The sequence below is a fragment of the Solanum stenotomum genome, chromosome 11 (assembly GCF_019186545.1).
Source record: "Solanum stenotomum isolate F172 chromosome 11, ASM1918654v1, whole genome shotgun sequence".
Taxonomy (NCBI): domain Eukaryota; kingdom Viridiplantae; phylum Streptophyta; class Magnoliopsida; order Solanales; family Solanaceae; genus Solanum; species Solanum stenotomum.
This window is the reverse complement of record NC_064292.1, coordinates 56,227,929-56,249,823: the sequence shown is the minus strand read 5'-3', so window position 1 is coordinate 56,249,823 and position 21,895 is coordinate 56,227,929. Positions and strand designations below refer to the sequence as shown.

Below are 21,895 nucleotides of genomic sequence, written 5' to 3'. Positions count from 1 at the left end.
ATTATAATTTATAATAGCTAAAACAACAAAAGCAAACATCAAATTCTTTAAAGGATAAACGTAGGCTTCGTTTATCGTAGCATAACATTATTTAAAACGATCATGAAAAAAATATGTGGTGAAATTAAAAAAAGCTTCGAATTGATTAAATTCTAAAACAGAGTCATCTTCTTAATCATAAAGAACGTTTTATTTCTAAAGTAAAATTTCTTGACAGAAATTCGAATTAATTAATCAAGCTTCAAAATAAATAACAAAACTCGAAAATTTTCTTTACTAAAAAAAGAATTTGATTTGGTCAAATGCAAGCTCTTCAAATAGAGACAAACCTATGGTTGATCAACTAACATTTTTGGGATGTTATGTTGCCACCTTTGAATTCATGATGATTACGATTGTTAGCTTTTTCTCAAAATCTGCCTGACGAATTTGACTCAATTTTTTTGGAATTCCAAAAAAAAAATCCATAAAATATAATATCATAACTTAAATTATAATAAATTTATTATTAATCTTAAAAATCAAACTCATAAAATTTAATACTAGAATTCACTTACGATAATACCATTGTTATTTAAACTGATGAAGTATGGTTGACGATGGAGATAACATTTTTGTCGAATTTATACTACTTGGCTGAATGTTTAGCAGACTTTTATTACCGATCATGAGTAAGTACAGGTCAGAAAGGCTAGGCTTTATTGTACCAATCTTAATCAATAAGTATGAAGAAAATATTCGACCTCTTTTACAATTATAAAAATAAAATAAAATAAGATAGTAAAAGTCATTAATGGGAGTCTATGAATATAATTAGTCAATAAAAAGAAATGATGAAAAAGTCCAAAATGTATAAAACCTAAAAGACCAAGTCTGAGAATGAGAATTTACCAGAAATTAGAGTCAAGTTGTTGTTCAACAAATTTTACAATTGAAAATAAGTCAATAACAATATTCAAAAACGTGTACTTCTAAAGCATCTTATTTTAAAGTTTTTTTTTTTTTACTTATATTATTTGATAAATTATCCAAGACATGACTCTAAATAGCTAAAATAACTTAGAGGACGAGAATTGAGGTAGCAGATTAGTGGGGTAGGCAAGCCTTATCTAGTTTTATTTATCAGTATTGTTATTATAATTATAATTACTTTCCTACTATCTTTTCTTTGTTTTTATTACTATATATTGTTTCGTTTGCTTCAACTATCATATTATTTTATTGTTGATATTGTTCTCTTCTACATTATTTTCAGCACGACTTCTTTGTTATTGTATTTTCTTTCCGTACTTTGATATCGATATATTTTACTTGAGTCGATAATATATTAAAAATAACACAAAATAAAAATATGATTACATACACATCATCCTCCTCATCTTCTAAAATACATGACTGAAAAGAATATGAAGCTTTAATTATTGAAACTCACTTTAATTAATTAATACTATTATTGATTTAAAATAAGCCAAACTTCAATTTTAATAGTTTGAAAAGAGTCTATCCAACCACTCAAAATTTCCTTTAGCTGAACTGAAAGTTTACTAACTCTTAAAAAAAGACACTTACCTACCAAATTCGTTGCTAATTTATTGACTTAATTAAAATGAAATTAAATGGTTAGTTAGAATTCATCGCTATTATTGTTTTTCTTTTTCTTTTTCAGGTATAATAATGGTTTTGGATTGCATTTACATGAAGTAATATATGATCAATAAAAATTCATATAACGAACCTCTACTTGCTTCAAATTGAGGCATAGTTGTTATATAGTACTGTTCAAGATGTAGTTGGCACACCTAAAATAAAATATTTTTATGATATTTTAGTGGTTCAAGATACCAATAATGTTCTCCTTGTAGAATCTCTCAGCTTATTCAACTAGGGAATCAAAAGTCCATTACGAGTTCACGTGAATGGGACTTTTGTCCAAAAAGATAGAGTTTTCATTTGCCAATGGATTGAATCCGCCCCGATTCAATGGTCGAGTCTATCGAAAACAACCTCTTTACCCCACGAAGATAGAGGTGAGATCTGAATACATCCAACCCTCTTTAGACTCGAGATTACAATGGATATGTTATTGTATCTATAAGTATTTAACTGTAAACTCACAGTAGTAAGTTAAGGTTGTTATAGAAACTCATAAATTTTAAATTATGAATTCGCCTCGATATTCAACCAGTCAACAACCACCATTGTTATCACTGATTAGTCCAAAAAAGGGAAACATAGTTAGGTACATACATGAAATGCCACCAGCAGACCATTCACAATAATGTTAAACATCACATATTTGATAACTACACATTAATATTTGTATACAAGTTGTAATTTACTAAACCTATTGGAGAACCAAAAGGCTTTGATGATCAAATACAAATTACAATTATTTGTTTGGTTAAAAAGAGAGTCAGACATGTATAATTACAGATGAACTCATGGATACACAGCCTTTCAATCGTTCAAGAATCGCATTCCGGCTGACTAATCCTGAATGGAGAGTCAGTGGAAGGCCTTCCTTGATGCATTCGTCGTATTTCTCTAGAGCAGAAACGATGTCTGTGAAGTCTGGCCTCTTCGAGGGGTTCGCTGCCCAGCAACGTTTTATGAGGTGTGCAAGTGCTGGTTGACAACTGGCTGGCAAAGGTGGTCGTTCGTTCTGTAAAATAATGAAAAAACGATATAAAACGGATGAATGTTGAATAGAAATGAAAAAAACAGTTCAATATATCTATTAGCTCTGTCAGGCAATGGACAAGTTAGCTCTATAAATGTGTAGAGGTCCAGTGGCAGAGCTATATTAGATCGAAGGGTGGTCAGTTGAACACCCTTCATTGGAGTATTATACTTCGTATAGAGAAAATTATACCACATATAAAGGTACAAGAAATCAGTACTATTATCTCCTCCTTTGTGATTTCTCCATAACATTTTGAAGATGAATTCTCTTCTTATTATCGAAAATTTGGAAATAATCTTGTTCTGAATTTAGGATCACTGTGTTTCATGCACTGTCCTATATTTGGAAACAATAAAACCTCCATGAACATTTCATCGATGCTTATACGCCTCTAGGGGACACAAACCATCATTAAATAGTGAGAGGAGATTATTGCTAGGTATCGGGAATCTGGAGTTTTATTCCAAATGAGTGACCTCGTGTGTCATAGAGAAGATAATTAAGCGATGCATTTGTAATAATGCCGTGTTCAAGCATACCTTTTCCCACATCATGTACATCAAGAACTAGGAGCAATAATGAGAAAAAGAGCATTTCAAAGTCCTATGTTGCTCGGACTCTCCAAAATGTTGATATACCCGTGTCTGACACTCCAAAAATGCACTAGTTTTGGAGGATCCGACACGCAGCCAGTAACATTTTGAAAGAGTCCGAGCAACAAGGTTTTCAAACTTTTCAGATATATTAATAGCCACTATCTTCTTGAGAGATCTTCAGCATATGAAACACTCTTATTGTGTGAAGAAGTCATGGTTGAAACAACTTTATCTCTGAAGAGCCTATTGTACAACGAACTAGAGTTCAGCTCAAGGCTGAGAAGAAAACGAATTTTGCTGGTTACTCATCGAAGGACGGCATAAGAAGGGGTGCATAAATACTCTTCTAAACAATACACACTTTTTGGCTAGAAGTACTAAATAATGTCATCCGTTTGACAAGGTGCTTTGTATGCTTCCTCTACTTGTAACTTACAACGGGCAAAATTTAGCGACCCCGTCATCAGGTAACCAAAGTAAATGTTGAAATGGAGGTCACTTTAGCTCTTGGCTAGTTAATCGAGCTTAGGACGAGGAAGAATTGTTCTTGCTAATAAGTTCGTCAAATTTCCAATGAATGGGAAAAGGAAAACAAAAATATGTCCAGAAGTCTAAAAGCAAAGTCAACCAGAAATTCAGTTATTAGAGAATCAGCTTTAGAACCTAACCTTCTCAGCAACAGCAAAAGCGGCTTGCACAGGTGTCATTCCTTGAAATGGCAACAGAGCTGTTGTGAGCTCCCAAAGCACAATTCCAAAACTATATACATCAACTTTGCGAGTATAAGGTTTTTCCTTAGTCATCTCTGGCGCCATCCAACGGTAAGTTCCCATATTTCCTTTGGCTTCCCGGCACTGTGTTTCAAGACATGATGTCCCAAAATCTGCAACCTTGACACGCATTTCGTCATTCAGAAGTAAATTACTTGATTTGAGGTCTCTATGGATCACCCCTTGTGAATGTAGATACGCCATCCCTCGTGATATATCGAGAGCTAACCTCAGAATGGTTTCTATGGAAAGTGAATAAGGCTCTTTCTTGTTGAGATACATCCTCAAAGTTCCTTGTGACATGTACTCCATAATGATACAGTATACAGGAGGTTTTTTACAAGCTGCAATAAACTGTAGATAAAGAAGATATACTGTAAGAACTTTTGTTTCATTTCACAGTATATTATGCGTCAATACAAGCTGCACAAATTTACGGAACCCAAATTGACAGAAACGAAAATTTGGACCTAGCCTCCTCCGTTCCTAGGGACCAACAAGGGGTAGTACAGGAATATTCACATGATGTCCATCCACTACGCTTTTCGGTCCCCAATCTTAGGCCCTGACTCACCCTCCCTGGACAAACCTTGCGGAGGAACCCTTAGGTTTTCGGGGCATTGGATTCTCACCAATGTTGGACAAAAACAAAGCTAAAAACTTGAAATATCCCACACAACAAAACCACTCAATGAACAATATTTTATTTTATCCTGCCAGTGCCCGTCTCGGAAGCTTAAATAATCAAAGATCATTCTTCCTTATGAATTACACTACGAGTCAAGGTGCACAAATTACACTTTACTTGATCTATTTTTCTCAGGAAATGCAAAGAGCTAATCACTTCCTGAATTAGTCTCTTGCTGCCTCCCTAACTAATGCCAGCAGATTTTCCAACGTTCTCACTTTCATCTCCAGAGTACTTCATCAGAGTTGGAGTAAGTGTGTGTTGGTAACAAGCCTCGTGCCTACTTGCCCACCTATTTCATTTTTGTCTTTTCGATGTCACTGATGGTCGTGGACAGCATATTAATTTTGACAACTGAACATAAAAGAGGGAAGATGCATTTGAAAAAACCTCCTAGAGACAGAATGCAGGGAACTTCACCGGATCAGAACAATGCCTAAGACCTATTATATTTCTGCCTTTTCAAGCCTTTCATCCGAATGAATATTCAAGCTGAAGATAAGCTAGCAGTCAGAGAAAGTTAAGTATTTAGAACAACGGAAAAATGATACACGAAGAAGCATGTTCCTTAAAACGAGACAAATACTAGACATCAATGTTTTTGTGCTAAGAGAACCATGTGTTACTACTAACCGGTGATGTCACAATTCTCTAGGTATCTGTGTGGCATATTTAATTAGTCAATTTTTTTTGAAATACAATAATAAACTGAACACTTGGGCTTCCACAGGGGATCAGGCACTGGAAGTGTTTAATAAGGTTCGTAAATTTTGAAACACAGAGACCGTCTTGCATACAGAAAACAAGACTCACTTTTTTCCATCTGCCTAAGTCTTGGTGAGAAGAATTACATAGGCATCTATGCTACCAAGAGAAAACAAGTGCACTGTAGACAGTGGCAAAGCCAAGAATTTTAACAAGGGGATTCAAAAGTTTCAATCTTCCAACCTAAAGTATGTGAAGGGGATTCAAAAGTTCGTATATATACCAAAAAAGATTATGTTTGCTCTATTTGCACTTTGAATTTATGTGACACCTTTTGCTTAACGAGAGTCAATTTGAATAATCTTCGAAGCTAAATTGGTTTAGATCAACACATTATTTTAAACTTAAAATTCAAATATTCAAAAACTATGTGAAAAAGTTCTATAAGTTGCAATTCTTCTCGTGTCAATGTGATGAAAAAAAAACATTTTAAAATATGTTGGTCAAACTTAACCGTTAAAATCTCGAGAAGCAAAAAGTGTCACATAAATTGAGAGGGAGTGCGGTTTCCTGACCCCTTCACTATAGGATAGTCAAGGCGTGTGCAAGGCGGCCCGGACACCACCCTCACGCAATAAAGACTCATACAAATAAACCTGATAAACTACGAAAAGAGCATAACTATCATTACAAGTAAACACGATAATAGATCATAAAAATCATCATTCTGTAATGTAAAGGAACTGCAACCTGCACAATGTTGAGATGGTACAAACGCGAAAGCAGACGAACTTCAGACTTGAACTGCTGTTCAAGCTTAGCTCTAGTTTCCTCCTTATGAGTTGGAATCCTCACCATTTTCACAGCAACTGCTCTTTGCTTGTAAATTCCTCTATAAATCCTGCTATGTGCACCAGAAGCAAACTTGTTACCTATAAACAACTGAGACAAATCAGCTGTCCATTCTTCTTGATCCTCTTTAGAAACTTCCCAACTTTCAACATTATCAGATTCTAATATCATTGACCATGACTCTAAACTATCAAATCTTTTCTTATCCATTGTTTCCATATCACATGAATTCCACTGAGTTCTTGAAGATGAAGAAGGCAATTCTAATGTTTTACTCTTAGACCTTCTTAGCCTAAAAGGATTAAAACAAGTAGCCATGGAAAAAAGACCCAAAAAAAAACACAACTTTTGTTAAAAAAGTGTCAAAACTCAATACACACTTTCAGAAGATGATTTTTCTTCTGAATGTGTGATTTGATTTCAAGAAATGCATGAACTGATTCAGAAACATGAGTTCTAAAGGGTAATCTTAAATTCATGAATCTATCAAACAAGAACCAAAAACAAAGACAACCATTAAGCCATACACCAAGACAATGAACTTTCCATTACAGAAAACTTTGCATGACTAAGTTAAGGAAAGTAAATTTCCAAGCCCATGGAAACCAAAAAATATTACAAGAAACAACTATGAAAAAGGAATGAATGATGAAGAGAAGGCAAAGGGGGTTTCATTGTAACAAAAACAGAAAGATGAATAGTCATAAAAATGGAGTCTTTCTTACTAAAGTTCACAAATTAAGGTAAAAGGGGTTTCAAGGTGACAAAAACTGAGATCAATAGTCATAAAAATGGAGTCTTTTTACTAAAAATACAAAAACTGAGTTCAATAGTCATAAAAAAGGAGTCTTTTTTTACTAGAAGTTACAAGAAACAGCTATGTAAAAGGAATGAATAATGAAGACAAAACAAAAGGGGTTTCAAGGTGACAAAAACTGAAAGAAGAATAGTCATAAAAATAGAGTCTTTTTTCAAGAAGTAGTCTGTGAGAGTGGCAAGACTCTTTTGCAATAGTCATTTTGGGAAAAGTGAGTAGTTTAGTGGCTTTTGGGGCAGAGAAAGATGAATGTCAAACCACTGATTTCAGGGAAATCTCGTGAATTCTTGGTTCAAAGATCAAATTAAAGCTTTTCAAGACTTTGACAGAGAGAAAGAAAAAGGGAAAAAAAAAGTTTCCCTTTTTAAGTGGCCACATTGTTAAGAGTCACAGATTTTAGAAAAATTATTAGTTTATATAAATATCACTACAATTTCTATTTAAAGAATAGACACGTGAGATTTTGCTCTAATGGTGAGCACTTTCACCTTTCATCCATAGATTGAGGATTTGAGTCACACGAGGAAGAGCTAGTGGAACACTATTGATCCCTAATGATGGAGTAAAGTGGGGAATTATTTCTTTTTAGGGAAAAAGAATTAATATATTCCCGATCTATCGTAAATGGTATACAGATACCCTCCGTCATACCTTTGGGACATTGGTGCCCCTGTCGTCCAAAAAGTAGAACATATATACCATTTACAATAACGGACATACACGTGTCATAATCTTATCCACCGACCCGACATTTATTAAATATCGGATCGACGAATAAAATTGCATCACATGTCCATTTTTAGTCTTCCGTTACAGTGAAGGGCATATATGCTCTAATTTTTGGACGGCAGAGACACTAATATCCCGAAAATATGACGGATGATATCTGTATACCATTTACGATAGTTTGAGTATATATTTGTCCTCCCCCCCTTTTTTTTAACTAGAGTGTTAAGTATATGGAGTTAGAAGGGCAAGGGTATTCCTTCGAACTTCTTTTAGTATTTTTGTTATTATTATTTGTTAAAAGAACTATATTTACATAATAATGTTAAGTGTCAATAAAGAGCCAATTGTCACGTCTCACCACGTCACAGTGAAATTTTGTGTCCGAATAGGGGTGGAAGGGTCTAGAATTGTAGAGAGGTTTCCAGAAGACTCTAGAACCCTTTAGATTATTCAAGAAGGCTAGAGAATTCCCTAGAATTCTAGGGAATTCTCTAGAATAACTTAGAAGGCAATAGAAGGTCCTAGATAGTTTCCAGGAAAGCCTTGTGTAGAGAATTCTAGAAGAGGGACTAGATATTTTCTTGGAAAGCTTTAGAATTTCCTAGAATTAGTAGAAGATTCTAGAGAGGGACCAAAGTGTAAATAGTTTAGGGACTTGTAAAATAAATATTAATTACATTTTAGTCCCTAGGAGGTAGTATAAATAGAGGTGCCCCTCATTTGCAAGGCACCATCCAAGCAAGCAACCAAGCAAGTGTAAAGCAATCTTCCAAGCTTAATACAAAGCCTTCTTCTAAACTTTCCAAATCTTTCTAAGTCTTCCTTTTCATTCTCTTAGCGATCTTAGTTTCAAAGGGCTTATTTGAGCTTATAAAATCGTGAGTAAGTTGTCTAATGCCGCATGGAGCTTTAGTAAGACTCTAAGTTCGTGACGCAACGATCCATATATACATGTAGTTAGATTGTTTGCTAGGGGAGCTATTACGAGTATTTTCTTATCATACATCTATGTCAATTAGTATCATTGGCAAATACGGGAGGAGATGCTATATTTTTCTTCTTTCTTAGCTAGTAAATCTGCAACCTTGTGTTGTCCCCATAAGTACATATATATAGTTTCTTATATAAACTACTTAATATCTTATATTGATAGAAAATAATAAATATATGATAAAATTTCGAAATATATATAACTAATGTAAGTTGATACGAAAGTCATTATTATTTAATTGAAAAAATATCTCATTATTCCTTTGCATTTAAGCCAACCTACAATTCCTTCAAAGAAAGATTTTTGCAGATCCTCTTAGTTTGGAATTTTTATAACTATGATACTTCCTATTCAATTTGGGGATAATGTACCTTAACTCATTGGAAAATTGATTTAATTTCTTTATGGACACTGCCATGAAATAAAATTGTTGGGACCAAATGGTTCATTTAATATTGTCTTATGCATAGATTGTTTCATATTTTATTTTTTTTAGTTTTGTATTTCGTGTTTAATATCTGTATTGAAGTCTCAATTAATCTAGATTCGTGTTGTATAAGGTTCATTAAAAGAAAAGTGCTCCCTACTAGGATTCGTTTTCATACCTAAGGCCTAAATTCAAGATCTTTGTTTAACGGTGGATGGATCTTATTCATCCTATTACAATCCCTTAAATCCTTGGGATAAAAAGATATACCTTGATTCTATTTCATCTCTTTGATAAATTTAGTAAGGGAAAAAGGATGAATATACCCTGAACTATCGTAAATGGTATGCACATACCCTCCGTCGTACTTTTGGGACATTGGTGCCCCTGCAGTCCAAAAACTAGAGCATATATGCCTTCAATTTAACGAAAGACTAAATAAGGACACGTGGCGCAATCTTATCCGTCGATAAATGTCGGATCGGTGGATAAGATTATGACACGTGTATGTTTGTTAGTATAAAGGGTATATATGCTCTAGTTTTTGAACGACAGGGGTACCAATGTCCCAAAAGTATGACGAAGGGTATTTACATACCATTTACGATAGTTCGAGGGTATATTTGTCCTTTTTCCCATTTAGTAATGATCATAACGACCTTATTGTTCCAATGGTGCCCATGCCATTCACTAAAAGTGAGGTCCTTTTCAAGTGTAGATAGTCCATGAAGAATTTGATTGGGCTTGGAATTGAAGCTAGGCCCATATACTAAAGGCTCTTGATGTTATCTAGGCTTGAAGGAGGCCCAATTAAATCTCAATAGGCCGGTTCGGTTAGCTAGGGCAAAGTGCACGAATAGTCGATTTTGGGATCCTTATTTAAGGCATAGCCGAGTTTAATAATCTTATACTAAACTAAGCGCAACCAAAAAATATATATCTATTATAGTTTAATTCTCTACTGTGTTTTTATTTAATTAAATCAATGTGATTTTCTATTTACGCAGATTATTTTAGTTTTCTATAAAAGCAGAATGAAATTTAAAAATAAACACTATTATTGATACCTATTGTATTCTTTTTTGAATTTCAAACATAAGGTACAAATAATATATTTCTTATTCCAAATTTTAATTATGGTTTCCCCACAAGTCCCCGCAAACTGGTCATGTCCTTGACATCATTATTTGAAGCATATAATTAGCTCATGTTATTTAATAGAATTAATTGAGTGATAATAAGTATTTAAGTTTTTTAAAATGGAACTATTATTCACAAGCTTATTAGATCAGAGAAATCGATATTATTTTATTTATAACAATGTAATTTTGCCATTTTAAATTGTATTTGTTTTATCTATAATAAAACAATATTATTGATCTTAGGTTGTAGATCTAAATTATATTTAATTTTGACGATGGAGTACCTTTTAAATAGGAATTAAAAAAACTAATTTGACCATTTCACATTCATATTTATCTAACTAAATGACATATTAAATCGAGATAGGATTCGAGATTTTAGTTTAATGAATTTGACTTTACATTTTTTTAATATTAAATTGAATATATTTTAAATATATGAACTTGAATATATCACGATCCACATAATTATTATTTTTAGATTCAATGAATCTGATGTCAGAAACTTATTACACTTGAGAATTAAAAGGTGTTTATATATATATATATATATATATATATATATATATATATATATATATTAATTAGTTAACTTAAGCAAGCAAAAGATTATCCTTCACTTGTTGGACATAAGATTTGAAAGTGATTGAAATAACTTAACAAGTTGAAAGTTTTAAGATAAAGTAGTATAATTATGCTTCTTTATGTATTAACTAGCTTTAGGAATATGTCAAATTTATTTTGTTATTTTGCTGATTTCCTTTTTATCTTTTAATATGTCTTTCATTTTAATTTAACCTTATATACAATAACAACAACAATAATATTCCGACAAGTGATGTTAATTGTTTTCAATAGACCATTAGCTTAAATAAAATTAACCTTATATCCTAACCCAAAAAAGCAATTAGTACATTACTTCATTAATCAATTCAAAGTTTGACATATTGGGAGACTTTAATTTCAAACTAAGATATCATCTCCAATTGCTTTTATTATAATCTAATTTTAAATGATCACATTATATTTAATAACCTATTAAGACAAATTAATATTTTTTAGGTTCTATTATTAGTATATACAAATTGTGACTTCTTTTTTTCCCCAAAAAGTCTATTCATTTAATAATAACAAAAAAGGCTTACAAGTGGCAATTGCTTATTTGCTACCGACACAAAAAATAAAATAGAGAAACAATTATAAAGACATGAAAAGTAATCAATATTTTTTCAATTATATAAATAGTGAATCAATTAATACCAAGCAAAAAAAACCAAAAATTGAATGGGCTATACTAACAATCTTCCAACCTCAAAAATAACAAAATAAATAAAATAATATATAAAAAATATGTTTAGCAACCTCCTAGATTGGAAAAAGACAGCACATGTTGTACTACAATTTATAGACAGGGACACACATGTCAATATCATTAATCACATGTCCATATTTGTATTTTTAATCCCTTATTTTATTGTTTAGTACTTAATTAGAATTAATTAGTACTACAATTAAAAGCATGATGAGGTGAATATACCATATTTAGTTTAATTATGCTTTAATCATTTTTAATCATATGTACTTCTATAATTAAATTGCATTCATTGAGATGAGTCAAGTTGATCAACTTTTTACTTCTTAACTATTACTAGTGTTCTCTTTTTTTTTCCGCTTTAATCATTTGATATTCGAAGTTTATTGATTTAGATTAATTTGAATATTTAAAAAGCTCGTATAATTTTTTTTTGAATCATTTAGTTTCATAAGTTTTCTATGCTCAATATTGAATTTAAACCATTATAGTCAAAGATTTCTTAAATGTTCTTCATGCAAAATAATTTAAACTCGAGATTCGATTTAAGGAGAATGATCCTCACTAATTCATCATATTGATCGCTCTATTCTTGACTATCCAACGTTCACTATGGACATGATAACCAACACATCAAACCGTTCTTCACCATTCTTTAACGTCCACATTAAATATGATCTGAATTGTCTTGCATCAGTTTGAACTCAATTAATATATTGATTTAACAGGGGGACGATCCAAACCTTACTACAATCATAGGTCACGAAACGTAAACTTTGAGAAGTTAAACTTTCTGATTATATGATCAACATGTTATTCTTTAGAGTAACTTTTATCTGTTGAGCATCGGATCATTACATATTATTTTTTCAGAGTAACTTTTATTTGTTGATCTTCGGGGCAATTATTTTAAAACACTTAATTTTGACTATAATGCCCTTTTTTGTTTTTTCCCACCCTCTACCCCCACCCCCACCCCCACCCCCGCACTCCCCACTCTCCATTTCATCGTCTCCTTTTTTTTTTCTTCACTCTCAAAAGCTTAAACACTTACTTTCTGCAAAGCTTAGCTTTTGGATTTCTCATTCTCTAGTCTCTACATATGGAGAACAAAAAAGTGAGTTCTCGAATCGGGTCACACCAGCTGAGAAACGGGTTATTCGTCTCGGGCCGACCCGAACAGCAAAAGGAACGACCCACAGCTACATCTCGCGCTGTTCCGTACACCGGCGGCGACGTCAAGAAGTCCGGCGAGCTTGGGAAAATGTACGGCATCGACATGTCGACTGGGGACCACCATACGGGCCCACCAATTCTGAAAAAACCATCTTCGAGGGCTTCATCATCTTCTCAGCATAACAGTGGATCCGTAAGATCCGGGCCGAATTCGGGTCAAATAGGTGGTCACAAATCCTCCAATTCCGGCCCGATTCCCAAGAAGTCCTCTTCCGGTTCCGGTCCAATTCAGCCAACGGGTCTCATTTACTCCGGTCCGTTGAGTTCCAGTGCCGGTAGGAGGTCCGGTCAGCTTGAACCGACAATTTCGTTCAAAAAAATAGTCTATGGCTCCTCTGTTACTAGCTTGAGTGGTGATATAAAGATGGGTTTCAATGTTTCAAGAGTGGCAATGTGGGTGTTATTCGTGGTGATATTGATGGCTTTAATGGCGGGTGCTTTCGTGATGGCAACCGTGAAAAAATTCGTGATTTTGGTGGCTGTTGGTGCAGCTGTAGCTCCAATTTTGATGATCTTGCTGTGGAATTACGCGTATAAAGAGCGAGGCTTGGTGGAGTTTCTAAGAAGATATCCAGATGCTGAGCTTAGAGGTGCTGTTAATGGACAGCTTGTGAAGGTTACTGGGGTAATTTCCAACTCATATGTCAAAATTCAATCATATCATTTTATTTCTTATTTGTATTAGATATTTGCTAAATTTGGTTTGGTGATGTTGAAATGTGTAAGAATGTTTTATTAAATATAGTAATGATTTTGTCATTTGGTGGTAGTTATGGTTGATTAGTAGGATAGATGTTTTGGATGATAGTATTAAGATTGTCATTTACCATATTGTCCTTGGAGGTGATGATGACCATGTGTTGTCCTTGCTAAGCTTTGATTTGAGTAGGAGAAGAATTTTCCATATTGATTTTGCCTTAAGTCACCTAAATTATGCTTAAGGAAGTGTTAAAGTACATAGCTTTATCGGTGTCTTAAGATTGTCAATTACAATATTGTCCTTGTGGGGGATCTCTTTGCTAAGCTTTGATTTGAATTGGAAAAGAATTTTCTTGAGTTTGCCTGAAGTCACCTAAATTATGCTCAAGGAAGGTGAAAACACAGCTTTATCCGGTGTCTTAAGATTGTCAATTGCCATATTGTCCTTGGAGGTAACGATGACCATGTGTTGTGGAATCACTTTGATTGTTCTTGTCGGATCTTTGATAAGCTTTGATTTGAGTTGTGAGGTAGAATTTTCCGTATTGATTTTACGTGAAGTCACCTAAATTATGCTTAAGGAAGGGTTAAAGCACATAGCTTTATCTGGTGTATTAGTCTTGCAAAGCGTTGGCTGCAGAGTACTGATCTGAAGTTACTCAATTCTTATTGCGGAAGAGTTGTTTTAGAAAGTGGGTAGATAGGAGTTCGGACAGCATGATGTGGTAGAAAGGGGGAATAAATCGTTAAGTGTACTTATCCACGAGTTAGTAGGTGAGAAGAGGGACGGAAAGGAAAGAAGATAGTTAAGAAAAAAATGTTATGATAAGTGGATATGTACTGGCTGCTGATATATATACTTTCTATGCAGTTTTATAGACTGTTAGTTATCTATAAAGATGATATTTGAAGATATATGACGAACGGGAATAAGAGGGTTAGAACTACCTTTCTGATATCTTGTATTCTTTCGTTACTTATTCAACATAGAAATACTTCTCATCTTCTTATAAGTTTATTTGTGCCGTCTTTCTTTTCTTCTGATACAAGAAAATAAGTACTGTTTTTCATGGCCGCCCTTTAATTGTATGCAGCGTTCAGGTTCTAATTATCTCTTTGTTTCCTTTATCCAAAATGTATTTGTTGTTTTTCTTTAGTCCTTCATTGGGATTCGTATCCTACCTAAAACAGGGAGAACTTATGCTTCTTTCTTGCTTGCTTTTAACCCTTCTAACCCCTCTAGCCAGATGCACTCTTTAAACAACATCAAGTTCTGCTTTCACAATAACTTGATAAAATGAATAAATAGGTCTTATTATTGTATTTCTATAACCCCCTCATGTAGTGGTTTTCCGAAATGCACATTTGCCAAATATGATCCACCCTTTCCGGAAAAAGGAAAAGAAAAAAATAACTCTCCAAAACAGCCCAAAAATTGGAGAACTACTTTTCTTTATATGAACAGAGTAAAAAAAAGGTGTCAAAGTTAGCTTTTAATGTGGTAATCCAATTATTGTATAGCATGTGTGTATATTATGGTATTTGAGTAAAATCTAGATAAATATGTGTTCCCAAACTTTTCCTATTTCTACGGTATTAAATTCTTGCTACATTAAGTGAAGCCGTTTTCTTGGAATTCATCTTTGAGTTGCTATGGGAACCATACCCCTCATGAATTGCAAATAATGTTGGAAAGGGAAGCTTCGTTATAAGTGTTATTTAAGGACTTGCTGTATTCAGCTGGACACACTAAGTACTCTCCCTGTGCTTCTTGTTGTTCCGAGCCTCCAAACATGGCTCTCTGTCCTTGTTAATTTGCTCAAAATTTCAGTTTGGATTGTCATACATAATTCACTTTTCTAATAGACACCGCAGATATTGAACCTAGGGAATCAGAAACCTACGATTGTGATCTTCTAATATCCATGTTTCTACTCCAGAAGATGTAAATGAATCTTATGTTTAAGTCATGTTTAATCTTCTTAATCATTAAGTATAAAATAATCACGTTTTGATGTTTGGAGTGTGATAGAGTTGATGACACCTGCTAGAATTCTATTCTTTCTTTGGAATTTAGATGGAAATTTATTAATTCTTCTGAACTTTTAGACCGTGTCAAGTCTTGGTGTCTTGTAAAGATGGAAAAGATTGGACTGTAGTTTGTTACTTTGTTTTACTTTGTAATGTTCCTTATAAAGTGTCAATTTAGTTTTTGCATGAATGCACACAGAAATTATATATCTTGTTTTGCTTATGGTGTAGGATGTAACACGTAAACGAAAACAGTTCTAAAAACATTAGAATCCGTACAAGATTAGACGGGGAACACTTTTGTTGTTTGTTCTTTTGCTTCTTCATACAGCCGTAATAGTACATCCTTCGGTGCTATTCTAATGTATATAATTACTTTAGCTTCTCAATTTTTTTTTTAAAAAATGAATGCACACATAAAGTTTACCATTATGTTACCTTATCAAAAGTTTACCATGATACTACCAATGAATTACTTGTAACACATAAAGATCTTGCATTCCAAATTCTGCACACTTTCAAGGATGTTATTTAGGGAGTAATATAAATTCTATTCTTTTTGTAGGTTGTCACCTGCGGCAGTATCCCTCTTGAAACTTCTTTTCAGCGGGTACCAAGATGTGTATATGCTTCTACAGAATTGCACGAATACAAAGCTTGCGTTGGAAATTGTGCAAATCCTAGACAGCGTAGCTTTTCATGGGGACGGAGGCATTCGGAGGTTGGTTTGTATATCAACTATTTGAGTATTTCTTGATTTGATCCCAGTACTCAGTGTCAATTGGTATCAGCCGAATGTTATTTTAAGTGCAATAGTTATTATTATATAACAGTGGCATAGATATAGTTATGTTGATACTTATACTATTTCATCCTCGTTAGAAGTTGAATACAAATGCTTCGGGGAGGTCATCCGGTACCTATGCTGGTGGGAGGTAGCAGGTACCTGATGGAATAGTCAAGGTTCCATAAGCTGTGGTGTCATTAAAACATTACATGGGAACTTGAATAAAGTTATACCCCCTCTGATTCAACTTGTTTGTCTGATTTTGACTTAGCATGAAGTTTAAGAAAGTAATAAAAACTTTTGAATCTTGTGGTCTTAAACTAAAGATACGTAGAATGTACCAAAATACCTTTTAATCTTGTGATCTTAAACATGCCATGTGGGAAGTTAGAATTAAAGAGTTGGAAAAAAGGAAATGGGGATTTTTATTAAAATGGACGAAAAATGAAAGTAAGACAAACAAATTGAAACGGAAGGAGTTGGCAGTTCAAGCTGAAGTTTTGGAATTCAGGTCACATAAGGCGATGGACTATCTATCTTCAAGCCTCTGAGCAAACAAACTTCAGTGCAAGTTCATAGAGTCAAAAAGACTTGTAACCAACATCATTTACCAACTTCGAGGGTTACGTTTTCAGAAATTTCTAGACTTCTACTGGTCAGATTTTGCTAAAACCAATAGTCCTGTTACTCTTTCTGATATACAAACTTTTGTACTGTCAACTCCTAAGAGGTCATAACGAGTGGTGACAATTGATCCTTTGCGTCTTCCCCTCATCCCAGGATTATGTGGTCATGATTCCAAATGTTATGTCTAATGAAGTCACCAAGTTCAAAAAAAAATGTTATGTCAATTGTCTAATGAGAAACTGACATATGTTTCTTGGTAACAGAACTATGTTGGTGATTTCTATATATCAGACTTCCAGACTGGATTAAGAGCGCTGGTTAAGGCAGGCTATGGAGCAAAGGTGGCGCCATTTGTAAAATCAAAAACAGTTGTTGATGTAACGAGTGACAGTGAGTTGTCTCCCAATTTCATAAGATGGCTTGCTGATCGAAACCTCTCAAGTGACGACCGTGTAATGCGACTGAAAGAAGGGTAAGTTGAGTTTATTCAGCGAACCTCATGTATTTATTCCAACTTATGAAAGCTTCCCCAGACTAAGGTTCTTGCTGATTGCTTAAAAAATTACAGTTACATCAAAGAAGGGAGCACCGTAAGTGTCATGGGCGTTGTAATGCTCCAAGAGAACGTGCTAATGATTGTTCCACCACCTGAGCCTATTTCAATAGGCTGTCAATGGCTCCGTTGTCTTCTTCCAACCTACGTAGAAGGTCTCATCTTGACCTGTGACGATATTCAGGACGGTGATGTTATTCCTGTATAGTATATACTACCAATTTGATTATTCCACGAGTTTATGCCATAAGAGTACACAACCGATGGCAGCACTAGGCTAGCGAAGGTGTGCCTTTTTTTCGTTCCTATGCAAATATTCAACTGTATGTAAGATTGCATAGCAGAACAGAAACAGGCAAAACCCTTTTTTTCTTGATGTCTGAAGTTGGTTATTCCTATGTATTTAATGGTGTTTTTAGCAGAGTTCCTAAAGGGAAGAGGAGATAAAAGGGTCTTCCTCCTTTGAGCAACTAAGCTTGTTGTGTATGATGCTAGATTTCATATCTAGTTTGTTTTTTGCTGCATTATGATATGTTTATATATGTATATGTTCATAGCTTGCTTTAGCCTTTTATTTTATTTTTTCGCGGGTATAACCATTTGGTATTTGGAATTCACTGGTTCTGAAATTTGCACCTTTAAGGCTCGTTAAAGGAGGAAGCGCTCTTTATCAGATTTTTTTTATCAGATTTTTTTTTCCATTTTCAAGGGTCGGAAAGACTTTTTGACAGAGAGACTCAGTTATTGGCAATTTTATTGGATTATATTGCCAAATTTGTTATCATGTAATGTAATGTAATGATGAAAAGTGCAGTTTTGGGTAACAATAGATTTAGATTTGGTGTAATCACGTCATTACCTTGATCTTTTTTCCATTGCTTGTACTTTTTGTATGACAAGGGAACCCACAACGACTATACTTTAGGTATGCACAAGGTAAATTCTATTGTAGTGTAATAGTCCACAAACCACACAGGAGAGGTAAATCGTATCAGGCAATCCCCCTACTTCGAGCACAATCGAAAAAGCATGCATGCGGTTTCGAACCTCATACCCCCCTTATTGCCCCTGTACTTATTATTTAATAATTCTATTTTACTCAGCATGCTTACCTTTTTTTCTAATAGTACCTCTACCGTACGCCTTACATTTTCTCTGTAATATTATAATCTTATTCTTCATAATGTTGGTGTAATAACACAATGAAACGACGGAAAATGATATAATCATCCAAAGTTCCAAATATTCAATTCATTAATATAATATAATACAATACGATATATTATGAAACGATACGTAACAAGGTGTTATTGTATAAGAAAATAAGAACACTAACAAACTTTCTATATAGTTCTGACAATTCTTAGAAGCCGCGCGAAATGGCTGTTGTACGGAATAACAGAATCAAGATTCCCTTCATTCCCCTGTGATCTTTTCACCTTTTTTTCATATTTCTTCAAACTAAAAAGAAAAAAAATCAGCTTTTTCTCATACAATATTTCAAGATTCATTAAAGGGGTTGTAGATAATAGAAAAAATTGTAATGGGTAATCGAAATATGGATGATTTCTTGATTCTATATATTTTTGGAATTGCATTTATGGGTATGATTTTAAGGTGTTTTGGGAGTGTTGGAGTGAACTGGGGTACAATGGCAACTCACCAATTACCCCCAAATAGTGTTGTGAAGATGTTGATAGAAAATGGATTTGATAAAGTGAAACTGTTTGAAGCAGATGAAGTGATTTTGAATGCTTTAATTGGTACTGAAATTGAAGTAATGCTTGCAATTCCTAATTATATGTTGGAGGATTTGAGTTCTAATTCTATAATTGCTGATTCTTGGGTTGAAGCTAATATCTCTGCTTATGCTTATCCTCATGGTGTCAAAATCAGGTTCATTTTTAAACCAGTTCTTAGTATTCCTTTGCTTTACTTGTGCCGAGAGTCTATCAGAAACAACATTTCTACCTTCGGAAATGTGTACATACGACGTTCCCCAGATCCCACTTGTAGATTACACTCTATATGTTGTTGTAGTAGTTAGTAGTTTTCCTAGGTTATTCAAAGTTTTTTGTTGTTGAGTTGGGCTTAAGGGTGTGTTTGCTTGTTTCTCGAAAAATAAGTAATTTTCTTACTTATTTTCTTGTGTTTGCTAAGTATGCAGAAAATATTGTTCCAAAAGCATTTGTATATAATGTAAGCAAACTTTATGGGGTTGGGAGATGGGGATGGAAGCTATGGGGGTGAAATGTTTTGGAGGGTGCGGAGGAGACAATCAATGTAAAATGCTTCTTATGAAACCCGAATTCCTTATTTCCACTGAACTTGTTTTCCTAGAGAAAATTTTCAGGTTTGTTTAGCGAAACACACCCTAAATGCAAAAACATATTACTTAGGATTCATATAGCCAATCCCAACTTATTTGAGACTGAGGAGTAACTGTAGGACATAGGAAGATCAAGAAAGAGAAGGGGAACATGGACTAGAGGAATTGAATCCATTTGTGTTGTGTTTGCAACTTCAGTAGAGTTTTGTTTGAATTTCTACATAGCATTTCTCAAATGAATGTAGGTATGTAGCAGTGGGAAATGAGCCATTTCTCCGAACATACAACGGGACGTACCTGCAGTACATATTACCAGCACTGAAAAATGTTCAAGAAGCCATCAACAAAGCTGGATTAGGGGCAAAGGTGAAAGCAACTATCCCTTTCAATGCAGACATTTACTTCTCCCCTGAGTCAAATCAGGTACCCTCAGCTGGTGATTTCAGGCCAGAAGTGCGCGATTTAACCCTTCAGATTGTCCAATATCTGTATTCGAATGATGCCCCTTTTGTTGTTAACATCTATCCTTTCCTCAGTCTATATGGGAACATCTACTTTCCATTAGACTTTGCCTTCTTTGATGGCTCAAACAAGCCTGTCAGAGATGGAGATTATGTTTACACGAACGTGTTTGATGCCAATTTTGATACACTTGTATGGTCGTTGAAGAAAGCTGGTTTCACTGACATGAAAATCGTAGTAGGAGAAGTAGGTTGGCCAACAGATGGAGATAAGAATGCTAATATCGAAAACGCTATGAGATTTAACCAAGGATTGATCAAACATTGTTTGAGTGAACAAGGAACTCCTGCTAGAAAGGGTAAGAAGATAGAGGTTTATTTATTCAGCCTTATTGATGAGAATGCTAAAAGCATTGCTCCAGGTAACTTTGAGAGGCATTGGGGAATGCTTGAATTCGACGGAAAGCCTAAATACGAGCTAGATTTATCCGGGAGAATGCAAAAGGATAAAGGGTTGGTTGCAGTAGAAGGTGTAAACTATATGCACAAAAGGTGGTGTATACTTAAACCAGAAAACGCGGTAACAGATGTAGATAATGCAGAAGACTTACCAAAAAACATAGATTACGCGTGCAGTCTTTCAGATTGCACGGCTTTGGGATATGGCTCGTCCTGTAACCATCTTAGCACGGAAGGGAATGCCTCCTATGCTTTTAACATGTACTATCAGCTCAAGAATCAGAACAGTTGGGACTGTGATTTTGATGGCCTGGCTGTGGTGACTGATGAGGATCCATCGGACGACAAATGCCGATTTCCGCTGATGATTGCTGTTGGTCACTCCCTGGAGATGTTGCCCAAGAAGCTGTTGTATGTCTTACTTGCTGCTATTCTCCTCTTGATGGATGATTAGTGAATCTTGTTCCTTGTTTTTTCTCCTAGAGACAAGTCACTTATGAGAAAATACATCAGTAAAATTCAGTATGTTAAAAGCAAGTCTCATTCTAGATATTGATAACTATCTGTTGCTCAGACTCTATATTTTGGTGACATAGCTTCTGAACAATTTCTTTGCGAAACCTTTATAGAACCGTACGTACAGTTTCACAAATTTTGGAGTCAATTTTGGCCATTTAGGGGCCAATTTACAGATATTAGACAATTTTCTTAGTTTTTCGTGTGTTAGACCATGAATATTTCTATGATATGGTTTCCGAACGATCTTTGCGAAACCCTTACAAAACCCTCTGTAGGAAATTGGGGGAGTATTACGTACAATCTCACAATTTTTATAGTCCATTTTGGACATTTAGGAGCCAACTTATAGGAATTATTATGTGATTTTCTCAGTTTTTTGTGTATTTCGTAAAGCTCCCCCAAATCATTTACGTAATGCTCGTAAAGCGAAAATATACCTGGAAAAAAAGGTGGGACTGTACGTAATGCTTCCCAACTCATTA

At 34.3% G+C, this 21,895-nt stretch overlaps 3 protein-coding genes across 3 annotated transcripts; 2 read left to right on the top strand and 1 right to left on the bottom strand.

The window, feature by feature from the left end:
* Positions 1 to 2,276: 2,276 nt before the first annotated feature.
* LOC125844148 (serine/threonine/tyrosine-protein kinase HT1-like) lies at positions 2,277 to 7,427 on the bottom strand. Its single transcript, XM_049523408.1, has 3 exons — positions 6,193 to 7,427; positions 3,948 to 4,403; positions 2,277 to 2,662 (listed from the first exon to the last, which is right to left on the bottom strand). The coding sequence occupies exons 1-3, from the start codon at positions 6,610 to 6,612 to the stop codon at positions 2,414 to 2,416; spliced, it is 1,125 nt and encodes a 374-aa protein (XP_049379365.1). The 5' UTR covers positions 6,613 to 7,427; the 3' UTR covers positions 2,277 to 2,413.
* Positions 7,428 to 12,811: 5,384 nt separating this feature from the next.
* Positions 12,812 to 18,174, top strand: LOC125844146 (uncharacterized membrane protein At1g16860-like). The gene is made up of 4 exons (XM_049523406.1): positions 12,812 to 13,573; positions 16,244 to 16,399; positions 17,356 to 17,564; positions 17,661 to 18,174. Exons 1-4 carry the CDS (start codon positions 12,815 to 12,817, stop codon positions 17,851 to 17,853), a joined length of 1,317 nt encoding a protein of 438 aa, XP_049379363.1. The 5' UTR covers positions 12,812 to 12,814; the 3' UTR covers positions 17,854 to 18,174.
* Positions 18,175 to 19,145: 971 nt separating this feature from the next.
* LOC125844145 (glucan endo-1,3-beta-glucosidase 8-like) lies at positions 19,146 to 21,458 on the top strand. The gene is made up of 2 exons (XM_049523405.1): positions 19,146 to 19,541; positions 20,220 to 21,458. Exons 1-2 carry the CDS (start codon positions 19,189 to 19,191, stop codon positions 21,346 to 21,348), a joined length of 1,482 nt encoding a protein of 493 aa, XP_049379362.1. The 5' UTR covers positions 19,146 to 19,188; the 3' UTR covers positions 21,349 to 21,458.
* Positions 21,459 to 21,895: the final 437 nt, after the last annotated feature.